The 14,885-nt window shown below is 37.4% G+C and overlaps 1 protein-coding gene across 1 annotated transcript in view; it reads left to right on the forward strand.

Annotated features, from left to right (window-relative positions):
* map2k2a (mitogen-activated protein kinase kinase 2a) overlaps positions 1-14,885 on the forward strand; it is a 48,059-nt gene that overhangs the window by 14,598 nt on the left and 18,576 nt on the right. The window contains exon 5 of the mRNA XM_039766932.1: positions 126-177. Coding sequence (XP_039622866.1) covers positions 126-177 — 52 coding nt within the window. The remainder of the gene's footprint in view (positions 1-125; positions 178-14,885) is intronic.

Raw genomic sequence — 14,885 nt, forward strand, 5'->3', positions numbered from 1 at the left:
TACACTAAAGCCTAGTTTGTTAAAGAGAGATTTGACATATATAATATTTTCTGTGCTGCTGTCTAAGTACCTGTACAAATGGTATATATGTGTGAGTGTAGCAATAACTGCTATTATGTTCACAGGTCTTGCGTGGGCTAGCATACCTGCGAGAGAAGCACCAGATCATGCACAGAGGTGAGTAATTTGTTCATTTTTGTTTACCCGAGCATCACATTTTTCTGCAAGTGTGCAGAACAATGGAAACCACTTTAGCATAAGTAGCCAACTTTCGGTCTTTTCATTTCTTGCCACTGAATAAGGGTGTGTTACCCAAATTTCAAAAACCCAAAAAAAACAATGTGCACATGTCAGACCTAATTAACGATGTAATGATAGCTTGTGCTTGTAAAGAATTTGACTTCTTTATAGTGTAAGCCTAGGCAGGAAGATTTCCTTTAATAGTAAAAAGTCTGTAATCACTGTGGAAGACACATACAGTGTAAAATATTAAGTTTGCCTGGTAAATTCAGGTCTTCCTGGTGTAAGTACTAGTTTTGTGTGTGTGTGGTGTTGAGGTAATTGGTAATTTTTCCTTTTTTTTTTTTTTCTTTTTTGTTACAATTGTACATTGTGCTTAGTGTTACAGGACACCAAGATATTTTCATAATTACACGTAATATTTAATACAATTTACTACTTTGCATTCAGGATTACTGATGAACAAATTGCTGATTTTACTTGCTGAGTGTTTCCCCTTGATGATGATAACAGTATTTTAACAATACTTCAGCAGAAAAACCTGTTTCTGGGGCATTGTAAGCATATGAGTAGATACTTGGGTTGTGCAACACGAGTAATTTGAGGGTTTTTTTTTTATTAGATGTTTTGATATTGTTTGCTGCTGTTCAATTGGGGTCCCCATTCAAGCACATTCTATCAGGAAGTTTGTCTCCATTTTACATGATGACATGAGATTTTCTTGGCCATCAATATAAATAATGATGGGTGATTTAAAAGATACAATCATTCATATTTTTGTGTGGCTTATGCCTTTAACCTCTTTGGCATTAAGTTCATCCTCAAAAAAACGAGCCAAAAACATTAACATCTTTTTTCATCAACAAAAATTTTTATTTCTGATAGAAAATGTCAAAATAATCACAGCAGAAATGGTATGCAATGACCAGTGCTGTACTGATGCAGATTTAGTATACATGGTTTGTGTATTATGTTTTGAAACTGTCACCAGTGCACATAGGCACTGTTTGAGCAGATGTTGTTGAAAGTGTTTTTTAATTTTTTTTTTCTTTCTTTATTGCTTGCTCTTGACAAGATAGAACCATCGACACCACTTGTTGTGCTACTGTAGCTTACCACAGTGCAAGGCATAGTAACTTCCATATTTCTTCTGACACCAACATTAACAGTTGCTTCATTATGAGCAGTACATAGAAGGCATACATCTTTCTTGTCTTTCCTCTTGATCGTAATCATTTTGCATTTTTGTCACACAGCTACTGCACCACGTTTTAGCTTGATGCATTCACGTGACCGTAATCAGCAGGCTTATCATTGTGGTTTGTTTGTACAGTGCCATATGTGTCCGTTTTCCTTTGAAGTAAAGTCTCAGGCAGTTCAGGTGAGGTAAAGAAGCTATCAATTGCCATACAGTAATCTTGGTCAAGCAAAATTTCCTCCAGTGACTGCACAGATGATGTAGCAATGCCCTATTGACTGTACTTTCCATCACACGTGGTCTGTCTAGCATTGTAAAATATCAAGGTCCAGCTGCACTTAAAGCTTGTTTTACGTAGCATGTAAAACATGATACCAAATCGTGCCCACCGACAGACTGAATACCTGTGTCACAGTTTGGAATATCTCAATATTTTTGATGATCTTCTGATATAGATCCCACTGTTTGTACAGTTTTGGTGCTGGGTGATTGGCTTTATCATAGTTACCGTTATTTGTGAAATGCATGTATGTTATAATAAAAATGATACTCATAACTTCACTGAAAATGGGTGTCTGCAACAACCAGTTTAACAGGTAGCCTGTCTCTAGACTGGTATACCCACTGTGTCCTGCAGTATCGTGAAACTGCAAAACACCCTTGTGTAGTCTATAGCGTAGCCAGCGACTGCAACACGCAGATGGTTTACTGTGACTTTTGTGACCCTGCTCAGCATACTGGCTCATTTCAACAAATATTTTTTTTCATCAGACTATCCTAAATTGTAAATAGTCCAGATAATTATGATCAACCGACATCTTTAGACTGGGGTTACCCGTAAATGGACAACAAGGTGGTGAAGGATTGTCAGCAGTGGTATGAAGATGACACCAAACATGAGCATCACTGAAACCTGGCAGGCTGGAATCTACCAAACAGTTGTTTGTTTCACTGTCAGTGACAGCGTCTGATGACAAATTAACTTCATTATCACTATCACTTGATTTTAACTCCTCAGCCTTGCATTTTTTTTTTCAAAAAAAATGTAAAAAGAGTTGCTTTTTTTGGCTTGAAAAATTATATTTTTATTAAATGTAATCTTTCTACTTTAACACATGCAAAACACAAAGTCAGAAGTGTAAAAAGTACAATATAATAAAGATACAAATAATGAAATGATTAATAATAATATGAACAGCACATGTGCAAGTAATGAAAGTATCTCTTTTGGATTCACCAGAATCATTTTGTTTCACTGCCTGAAGACAGATTCATCTTGTCATTAATGCAGATGAGAGACGTCTCTTATGAGATACCATTATGAGGCTTGGAGAAGATGCATCTACACTGTTGTCTGGGTAACACTTGGGCCTACCGCTTATGCAAGACATGCCTGTACTGTTGCCCGACTAATGCTTGGCACTAGCTCTTTTGGCACTTTTATAGCACGAGTAATCCTTGGGTGTTACACGAGATGCATCTATATTGTTGCCCAAGTGGCACTCAGGACTAACACTTTCAGCACTGTTTTCACAGCCTGAGTAACGTTTAGGTCTGATGCTAAGGAGTTTAGTAGATGGTTCAGTTTCAGATTGTTCTAAAATTGGCATAGTAGCTTTTCATTTGTCATTGGGTTTTTGGCTGAAGGCTTCATCTTACTCCTGAATATTGACCACAGAGATATCATAAAAGGGTAGAATGCATTTTATTTTCTTTTATTTATTTATTTTTTGGAAGCATGATATTGCAACATCCACTGAAAGGCAGCAATGTCAAATTGATGTGCATTATCCCACTTACATGATTTATCTTCTTCCATAAAGCTTTTCAGATATTGTGATGCTTTTCCCATTGTCATTTGTAATATTAGTCATGTTTCATGACTTGTTTAATTTCTCTCTATTATAAAAAGAAATCCTGTGGGAGGGAATGACTAGGAGACGATTTGTGATCTTCACGTTAAGATCACGGAAGACAAATAAAAGACCCGCGAGACGAAAGAGAATGGCCTCAGAGCGTCTCACGGGTATATATAACATGAGATTCTTGCAAGACACGCCCTACTTACAAGAATATCCGAGCACTGCCAGCAAAAAAAAAAATCAGTAGTGTAAAGGCACGCAGCACACACAGATACAGGGGTCTTGGTGCGTATAAAGGACAATACGTTATAAATGAAACTTTAACGACTTAAAGATTGCATTAGCGCAAACAAAAGGAAATTAATCATCAGGACCAGGTGTAATTGGGGAAAAAAAGCAGGACAAAGCAAGGTCAGAAAGAAAAGGCAAAGAGCAGAAAACAAAGTCTTTTTGCATTCGCATCATTCAATGCACAAAACTTAGATTTACACAATAATGGACCATACGCTATGAGAATCTGTGGTCCCGCAACAGTTAAAGCAAAAAAAAGTTTAATTTCAAAGAAAACACAATTTGGTCAGTTGTATATTTATGATCACCGAGAAGCGATCACAACGCGAGCAGCAGAGACACGAAGTGGCAAAAAGGACAGCGGCTGTACAGGCTTTAAAATGATCAAATGATCAGCTGCACCAATTCCCCCCCCCTCCAACTTCACAACACGAGCAGCGTTATACATCCTGCAAGAAAGAGAATTAACCATGACCGGGGCCGGAAATAAAGGACAATTATTGTTTTTACAAAAGTTTTTAAAGTAGAAGTGAAAATAATGCATATGTAACAATTCCCATGAAATTAACGATCTCTTTAAATTGTATAACCGGTAAACCAAACACGGGGGTGGGCGAGCAAAGCGAGCTGGGGGCAGAGCCCCCTAGTATACAGGTAATTACATAAAAGTACAGAATTACATTTTCATAAGGTGTGTTTTTTAGAAGCACATGGCTATAGCTGTCTTGAACAGAACTTGATAAAAAAAAAAACTCATGCATCTGATCATTTGAGCACAAAGTTTAGGATCATCATAGCTATACTACAGCAGTCTCTGTCAGTGGTAACTACTAGCTGACAGGTGTCATTCACTCACACAGACATCGCTCTACGCAAATATATATGTTGAGACATGATGCAAAATGCAGTGTTAATAATGCACACCAAGCTAGCTTATAAAGTGTACAGTATGTAATATCTCATTGATACTGAGGTACTAACCCTACATACTTGCCAACCCAGTAAAACTCTTGTGTAAAGGAATATAAATTTCTTTTTTCTTTATTTTGACTCACAAACACCATTTGAGTTTGTCTCAATAGCACAGTCTAGATACCATAAATGTAGTGCTAGACATGCATACTTATCTACCCAGTAAAACTGTTGCATACAGGTAAAGATACCTCTTCACTTATACCTTCAAATTAACCTTAAATTTCTTTATCCTTGTCTCTTCTGCTTTTCAGTTTGTTTAACCATTTCAAGTTCAAGTACAAATACGCTATCATCTAAATTGAACTATGCATTTCTTCCTGGTATGACTCCCACAGACTAGTGACACTGTACCAGCAGCAGTGAATTTAAAATAGTTTATTAAAAGCAATATAATGCAGAGGTCAGTATGACCGCCTATTTAGTTAACTTACAGCCTGTGGATAAAAACTGTTCCATGGTGCAAGTGCTAATGGTCATGAATTTCTTTTAAATATTTTTAAAAGCAGAGATATGCATTTAACTTTTTATTTCCCAAATGTAGATATAAAAAAGCTTTTTTACTTTAAGTTTAAAAAATTATATCGTCCAAATGGTGGCCTTGACGGCTGATACACATTTGGAGCCGTTCTTGGAAGTTTTCCATCAGTCTCATTAGTGTGTCGAGCGAAATTCCTTCAATTTCTTCTGGAATAGCCTCTTTTAGTTGGTCTGAGGACAATGTTTGGAAACCTCCTGTTGCCCTTACTCTTTGAACCCACAGCAAAATCGTTTTTCAGTCTGGAACACTTTCATTAGCACGTAAACCAAACTGCGTGGGAAACACCCTCTGCGTCGCAGCTACAGATTCGCCATTTTTGAAAAAAGCCTCCACTACAAAGCCTCGATGCTCACCCGACCACGGCATGGTGACGACTGAAAACTTTATTATGTACCGTACCTAACGGAACGGGCCGCACCCCTCTACCTGCTTTGGGGACCCCACAGTGATTTTTCTAAATGTGGGAGTTATTTCTGCTGCACCATGTATTTGGCATGTCTGCTGTTGTCCCACTTAAAGGTACAGGAGACTTAGACATGACACACTGTTTGTTCAGTCATAGAATTTAGTTATATACACATAATTACATTTGAATGTGACTACTTTTTTAAAATGTCCTTTAATAGGCTGACACCCTGTCCACTGTTGATCCAGTGCATCATACTTAAAATTTTGCCATTTCTTCTCAGAATATTCATTGCAAAAATTGTCTGAGTGTACTATACATTATGTAAAAAATAATAAGCAGAGAATAAAATATTATAGCATATTAAATAGTTTTGTACTTAAGATCTTTTAGGAAAGAAAGGAAAAGCAATTTAAAGTAGACATTTGCAGTTGTCTTAATTTGGTTCATCTCACCTTAATCTTTTCATCGTCTGAAGTATTTCTAAAACTGTTGAGACTTGTTTCTGAAAGTGATTTCACAGTCTTAAAAACTGCAATTTTGCTATAGAGCTTTCGCCTTAAATCATAGTAACATGCACAAATGCACAAATGCTCAAACTGCCTGCTGCCAAGTACATTTCTCCACCAGCTGGCATTACTGGCTACAGGTCACTTTTAATATGGGTTTTTGGATCTTTTCATATTTTGGAATTGAAGATAAGATTGTGGCCCAGTAATTTATAAACTGTACTCTGTCAGTAGGAGATCTTATTACTGAAGTGTCCCCCCTCTCCATTTAATTTTTTTTCTTTTTTTTCTTTGTATTCTTGAATTAAATAAATGTAACAGTTGTGCAAGTCCTGCATGTGTGGATATTTATTTTGTTGGGCATTTTAATTAAATTACACACATCTGCACCAAGGTTGTACAGGAAATTAATGTTAACAGAGCCAGTTCATATTTCTAGTCTGAAAGTTTTCATCTTCTGGTTTTGTTTCTTACAGAAATACAAACCTCAAACCTTCTTGGATCATAGATAATGTCCACATATTGTATATGCTTGGTTTGAGATTTATATTAAATATCTCTCTCATTACTTTTATGACATTTTGTGTTCATTGCAGAGGTTCTTTCAGTCAGAATGTCTTCCTGAAAAAGAGCCGCACACTGGTTATATCGATACTAGAAAAAACGCTTATTCCAGTGCCATATTATAGGCAAGAACAGCCAGTCACTATTTTGGCACATTATTTCTACAATACTGCTGGTGAATACTGGAGGTTGCATATGTGCCATCTTCAACAGAACATGAATTACAGTGGAAGCAGGAACAACCAAATTCAGACTCTCATAAGTTAACTGCATCAAATGCAAAATGTTGGTCAGGTACACGCCACATACAGACAGGGTTTGAGATGGCTCTGTTTTTTTTTTTGTTTTTTTTTTTTTGCTTCATTCAGTTTCCTACTCTTGTAAAACAATGTATTTAACACTAGAATCCCTGACGCCTACAAAAAAACTCATAGTCCCAGCCCACCTTAAATTCCTTTGCACCTCTTCATCAACGTCTTTTGTTTTGAAAATGAGTCAGACGTAGCTTAAGTCACAGAGAAGATTCTCAGAGTTAAAATCTGTTTTTCTGGCAGTGAGGTACCTGGAGTTGTAGAGGGTAAATAATATATCATCATTTGGAATACATACGTTTCATGTGTGTTCCGTCTCTACAACGTTCTGTGTAAATGTGGGATGAAATGCGAGGCAGGAATTGTTTTTCATGTTTTAGTAATAATTGACAAATTGTAGACATGAAGTGTATAATGTGTGAAGACTGAAGTCCAAATATCAAATAAGCACTTTCACAAAAGGTACAAATAAAACAAGTGCACTTTTATTCAAAAAAAAAAATTGGGTTAGGGTACGACACTGACAAGACCATTTGAGTGGTGCAGCAGTAAAAACTGTTGACTTATAATCAAGAGGTTCCCGGTTCAATTCCAAGCTCGACAATTTTGAGTAGTGAGCTGCTCTTATTGTACTATTATAGAATAAAAATATACAGTACATTTGATTTGAGTCTGTAACAGCCGGTGTAAATTTATGGTACTTGTAAAAGTTGGCGTGTTTTTTTTTTTTTTTTATTCAGTTTTATTCTCTCAGTCACGTTTACATACCCCCAATCTGACACTGCTAGTTTACAAATAAAGACTTGCTATATCAGTGGTGAACTTGGATGAGTGTTCTACAGTGGTGTGAAAAACTATTTGCCCCCTTCCTGATTTCTTATTCTTTTGCATGTTTGTCACACAAAATGTTTCTCATCATCAAACACATTTAACCATTAGTCAAATATAACACAAGTAAACACAACATGCAGTTTTTAAACGATGGTTTTTATTATTTAGGGAGAAAAATAATCCAAACCTACATGGCCCTGTGTGAAAAAGTAATTGCCCCCTGAACCTTATAACTAGTTGGGCCACCCTTAGCAGCAATAACTGCAATCAAGCGTGTGCGATAACTTGCAATGAGTCTTTTACAGCTCTGGAGGAATTTTGGCCCACTCATCTTTGCAGAATTGTTGTAATTCAGCTTTATTTGAGGGTTTTCTAGCATGAACCGCCTTTTTAAGGTCATGCCATAGCATCTCAATTGGATTCAGGTCAGGACTTTGACTAGGTCACTCCAAAGTCTTCATTTTGTTTTTCTTCAGCCATTCAGAGGTGGATTTGCTGGTGTGTTTTGGGTCATTGTCCTGTTGCAGCACCCAAGATCGCTTCAGCTTGAGTTGACAAACAGATGGCCGGACATTCTCCTTCAGGATTTTTTGATAGACAGTAGAATTCATGGTTCCATCTATCACAGCAAGCCTTCCAGGTCCTGAAGCAGCAAAACAACCCCAGACCATCACACTACCATCACCATATTTTACTGTTGGTATGATGTTCTTTTCTGAAATGCTGTGTTCCTTTTACGCCAGATGTAACGGGACATTTGCCTTCCAAAAAGTTCAACTTTTGTCTCATCAGTCCACAAGGTATTTTCCCAAAAGTCTTGGCAATCATTGAGATGTTTCTTAGCAAAATTGAGACGAGCCCTAATGTTCTTTTGCTTAACAGTGGTTTGCGTCTTGGAAATCTGCCATGCAGGCCGTTTTGCCCAGTCTCTTTCTTATGGTGGAGCCGTGAACACTGACCTTAATTGAGGCAAGTGAGGCCTGCAGTTCTTTAGACGTTGTCCTGGGGTCTTTTGTGACCTCTCGGATGAGTCGTCTCTGCGCTCTTGGGGTAATTTTGGTCGGCCGGCCACTCCTGGGAAGGTTCACCACTGTTCCATGTTTTGCCATTTGTTGATAATGGCTCTCACTGTGGTTCGCTGGAGTCCCAAAGCTTTAGAAATGGCTTTATAACCTTTACCAGACTGATAGATCTCAATTACTTCTGTTCTCATTTGTTCCTGAATTTCTTTGGATCTTGGCATGATGTCTAGCTTTTGAGGTGCTTTTGGTCTACTTCTCTGTGTCAGGCAGCTCCTATTTAAGTGATTTCTTGATTGAAACAGGTGTGGCAGTAATCAGGCCTGGGGGTTGCTACGGAAATTGAACTCAGGTGTGATACACCACAGTTAGGTTATTTTTTAACAAGGGGGCAATTACTTTTTCACACAGGGCCATGTAGGTTTGGATTTTTTCTCCCTAAATAATAAAACCATCATTTAAAACTGCATTTTGTGTTTACTTGTGTTATATTTGACTAATGGTTAAATGTGCTTGATGATCAGAAACATTTTGTGTGACAAACATGCAAAAGAATAAGAAATCAGGAAGGGGGCAAATAGTTTTTCACACCACTGTATATCGGAGAAAGAGTATAGAAGCCCTCCCCACACGAAATGTCCACTCACACATAAGAACAACACAGCTGCACCAGGCGTAAAGGCGAAAGATGGCACCGTCTGGATGCAGCAACAGGTTGGGCGATGTCCTGCTAGTTGATCTGCCATATGCATGTCCTTCAAGAAAAAGCAGGGCTTACAGAGTTCACCAAGTTATTGTGCAAAGCCCTGTTTGTGATTATGTTTTGTAATGGTGTTTGTATGAAAAACATTTAGGTTACTTATATAAAAGCCAGATTGAATGTTAGTTACCCATTTAATTTCTTTACTTATCTTCCTACAGCGTAAAGTCACAAGTAGACTGTAGAGCTTCCTGTGTTTGATCAACACGGGCATGCTGACAAAATGCATGTGCAATGTCACTCCTTATTTAGGAAAAGATCCCAGTCATCCCATAGGAGAAAGACTTTCCGAGACTGTTGTCATAAAGCTTATGGAGCCATTTCTGGACAACAGTTGCGTAAAGTGCGAGAGGAGCTTCTACCTGCAGCTATAGTCACTTCAATACAAGTTTTTTTAAATGTTGAAAGAATGAGACCTTTGCTACTCACAGGGAGTTAGTCGGATCCCAAAGCAGTTACTGCAGCTTGTACACAACTTGCTTCTCCAAGGCAGGCTTGTTAATTTAAGATTTTTTTTGTTTTGTTTTTGTCTTATCATTTTTGATGGGTGACTAGTATTTAAATATTTGAAAAGTCCATGCAATTAGTCATTTTAGAGTTCACACTAAAACCATTGCTGCTTTGCCTACAACAGACGGAAGAACAGCAGAAATGCTGCATGTAATGCTGTGCATAGTATATCTTGTTCCTCTTTTCAAGCGATATTTTGTCAGTAAATTTTGCTGTATATGGGGGGGTCACTTTCCATGCAGCAGTGCTGATATTTCTACTTTGCTTAATTTCATTTATGTTTTTCTGTTCTTCAGTTGAGTTGGGCTTGCAGGCATTCCCTGGTTATCTATAATGAATAGGCCCATAGTGCTTTTCCTCCTGACATGATCAGTAAATACCCTAAATGGTCCACACTGCATTTTATACGATACTAAAATTCTTTTTTTTAGTCAAGTATTTATATTTGACATTATAAATAATGATGTTGTCTCTTTCTATTGCATTTATAAACAGTGCTAAAAACTGGAGGAGTAAGTTAAATAAACATACTAAATCACAGTTGTTTTTCTTTTTCTTTTCAAAAATAAAGTGAAACTATCTTCAGAAACCTATACAAATATATATACAGTGGTGTGAAAAACAATTTGCCCCCTTCCTGATTTCTTATTCTTTTGCATGTTTGTCACACAAAATGTTTCTGATCATCAAACACATTTAACCATTAGTCAAATATAACACAAGTAAACACAAAATGCAGTTTTTAAATGATGGTTTTATTATTTAGGGAGAAAAAAAAAATCCAAACCTACATGGCCCTGTGTGAAAAAGTAATTGCCCCCTGAACCTAATAACTGGTTGGGCCACCCTTAGCAGCAATAACTGCAATCAAGCATTTGCGATAACTTGCAATGAGTCTTTTACAGCGCTCTGGAGGAATTTTGGCCCACTCATCTTTGCAGAATTGTTGTAATTCAGCTTTATTTGAGGGTTTTCTAGCATGAACCGCCTTTTTAAGGTCATGCCATAGCATCTCAATTGGATTCAGGTCAGGACTTTGACTAGGCCACTCCAAAGTTTTCATTTTGTTTTTCTTCAGCCATTCAGAAGTGGATTTGCTGGTGTGTTTTGGGTCATTGTCCTGTTGCAGCACCCAAGATCGCTTCAGCTTGAGTTGACAAACAGATGGCCGGACATTCTCCTTCAGGATTTTTTGGCAGACAGTAGAATTCATGGTTCCATCTGTCACAGCAAGCCTTCCAGGTCCTGAAGCAGCAAAACAACCCCAGACCATCACACTACCACCAATATATTTTACTGTTGGTATGATGTTCTTTTTCTGAAAAGCTGTGTTCCTTTTACGCCAGATGTAACGGGACATTTGCCTTCCAAAAAGTTCAACGTTTGTCTCATCAGTCCACAAGGTATTTTCCCAAAAGTATTGGCAATCGTTGAGATGTTTCTTAGCAAAATTGAGACAAGCCCTAATGTTCTTTTTGCTTAACAGTGGTTTGCATCTTGAAATCTGCCATGCAGGCGTTTTGCCCAGTCTCTTTCTTATGGTGGAGTCGTGAACACTGACCTTAATTGAGGCAAGTGAGGCCTGCAGTTCTTTAGATGTTGTCCTGGGGTCTTTGTGACCCCTCGGATGAGTCGTCTCTGCGCTCTTTGGGTAATTTTGGTCTGCCGGCCACTCCTGGGAAGGTTCACCACTGTTCCATGTTTTTGCCATTTGTGGATAATGGCTCTCACTGTGGTTCGCTGGAGTCCCAAAGCTTTAGAAATGGCTTTATAGCCTTTACCAGACTGATAGATCTCAATTACTTCTGTTCTCATTTGTTCCTGAATTTCTTTGGATCTTGGCATGATGTCTAGCTTTTGAGGTGCTTTTGGTCTACTTCTCTGTGTCAGGCAGCTCCTATTTAAGTGATTTCTTGATTGAAACAGGTGTGGCAGTAATCAGGCCTGGGGTGGCTACGGAAATTGAACTCAGGTGTGATACACCACAGTTAGGTTATTTTTAACAAGGGGCAATTACTTTTTCACACAGGGCCATGTAGGTTTGGATTTTTTCTCCCTAAATAATAAAACCATCATTTAAAAACTGCATTTTGTGTTTACTTGTGTTATATTTGACTAATGGTTAAATGTGTGTGTTGATCAGAAACATTTTGTGTGACAAACATGCAAAAGAATAAGAAATCAAGAAGGAGGCAAATAGTTTTTCACACCACTGTATATATATATATATATATATATATATATATATATATATATATATATATCTCTATCTATACTAATAAAAGGCAAAGCCCTCACTCACTCACTCACTCACTCACTACTAATTCTCCAACTTCCCGTGTAGGTAGAAGGCTGAAATTTGGGCAGGCTTATTCCTTACAGCTTACTTACAAAAGTTGGGCAGCTTTCATTTCGAAATTCTACGCATAAGGGTCATAACTGGAAGCTATTTTTCCCCATATAATGTAATGGAGTCTTGAGTTGGAGATGGCGCTGGGGCGGAGTTTAGTGTGACATCATCACGCCTCCTACGTAAGTACGTAGAGAACAAGGAAGAACTCCAAACAGCGATGAGCACAAACGCCATTTCACAATTGAGAAGGCAGAAAAACATTATGAAGCAAATGATGCATACAAGCATATTCATAAGTACAGCTACTGCGGAAACAAAGCACGGCGTGAACCGTAAGTTTATATTAAATTAAGTTCATAGACAGGCTGCCACTAGCGTTTGTAATTTAGTGCCTGCCCATATAAGGCCGTCCATCAGCGCAATCCAATACAAACACTGCGGTAAATGTTCACGGGTGAAGGACTGTGCTTATGCAGAGGAAGATGAGAAGGTCAGGGTGGTGTTTGGCACAAACTCATTGAAACTGCGAGAGAAACTTTTAAGTGCCGGGTCTTAGCTGACATTACACGAGATGGCACCAGTACAGCTGGGAACCTTCGATGCAAGAACACCAAGCGGCTCACGTGAACTGACGCAGTGCACAGACAAAAGCAACAGTTCCAAAGAGTGCTGAACAAAACCGAATTACACAATTGAGAAGGCAGCAAAAAATATGAAGCGCCTTATACATACAATCATATTCATAAGTGCAGCTACTGCGAAACAAAGCACACGGTGGAAAAAGTGAATGTCCTGCTAAAGGAAGACAGTGTAAAAAAACCCGTGCATGCAGTTTGTCACATCACAGATAAAAGGAAGACGAGCTGTTTATTGATGCAGTAAGGAACTAATCGATGAATGAAACCTCTTATCTTTACAACGATTGACAAACACGGAATGTAACTTGAACACATCCTACAAATACGAGCCTGATTGAAAGAAATAATGATAATCAAATCCTTGATGACAGCAACATTCAATAACACTCACAAAACAATTACTGTATATTGACAATCATGTTACGTTATTTTTAAAATGTTCCCTTTTCTTTTCATAACTTCTACTTCTCCACTGCGATACACGGTATATATATAAATGTATATATATACCCGATCTACAATACATACTTTAGCATAGACAAGCCACACGCTGTGGCTAATTGTAGAGTCTTAAGCCTCTAACGCCGACATTCGAGGTTCGATTCCCGAGAGGGGATGTACTGACTATGTACGCGCGCTACCGATTCATTTTACCTTAGCATCTCCTTGGTTTGGGACGTATGAAAAATATTAGGTTAACGCAGAATCATGTTACGTTATTTTTAAAATTTTCCCTTTCTTAGCACAAGCACAGCTGAGAAGCTTCGATGCATGTACTCCATAACGCGTTAAAAATAACGATTTAATCACACTTTCAATTCCAAGCAAACGGAACTTTTGTCAATGCATGATTTCCTGGTACATCCATTACACTGATGCACACATCACAGCTACAAAAATGTTAGAGTCGGAATAAAGCGCTGCTCCTACGACTGATCATTTCGACTACCCGAGCGAAGCCTTGATAAAAGCATGGTTTTGTGCACACTGAAAAGCAAGCAAAATTAGATGCATTACAGAAAGCGGACTTTGTGGCTCTTACTGGGGATCATTGGACTTCCGTGACCGTTAGTAATTCTAAATACATCTAATTACAAAATGTTCAATGATCACACTGTTTTAGCCTAATGTACAAAATAATTTTGGCTAATGTTACTCAGAGTTTAAAGAGTAAGCTGGTCAAATTACCTTTTATGTTTCTGACTTATTTTTTAAGAAGAAAAACTGCACTTTATGGTGAAATTTTGGTTATTATTATTTAAAGACAATACTATTCTGAAAATGTACTTAAAGTACTTAAACTACCACTTTATTTTTAAGTCTGCCCAATTTTAACCAGGGATGATATTTTTGTTTCTGTTTTGAATTCAAATGCAGTTTAAAAGCTTTTTTTCAGAAATTAAAACAGCTTCAGTTTACAATATTCATGTCCATGTCTATTATTTGATTCTGTAAGCCCACTAAAACCCTTTTAAATTTAAAAAAAAAAAACCATTTGCGATTTGGGGCAAATTTCCGTGTGCGATTACATACGATTAATCAAGATTAATTCTTACACAGCCTCTAATTAATTGGATTAATTTTTTAATGAGTCCCACCTAATATATATATATATATATATATATATGTAGATATATATATGTAGATTTGTATATATATGTGTATATACAGTATATATGTAGATATGTATATGTTGTATATACAGTATGTATATATGTGTGTGTGTATATATACAGTATGTGTGTATATATATATATATGTATATGTATATATATGTATATGTATATATATGTATGTGTATATATCCATCTTGCTTTGCATTGACATTCTGCATCTGTACTGTCATCCATTTTGATTTTCAACAAAAAAATATGATGAAT

Source organism: Polypterus senegalus, chromosome 10 (genome assembly GCF_016835505.1).
Source record: "Polypterus senegalus isolate Bchr_013 chromosome 10, ASM1683550v1, whole genome shotgun sequence".
Classification (NCBI taxonomy): Eukaryota; Metazoa; Chordata; class Cladistia; order Polypteriformes; family Polypteridae; genus Polypterus; species Polypterus senegalus.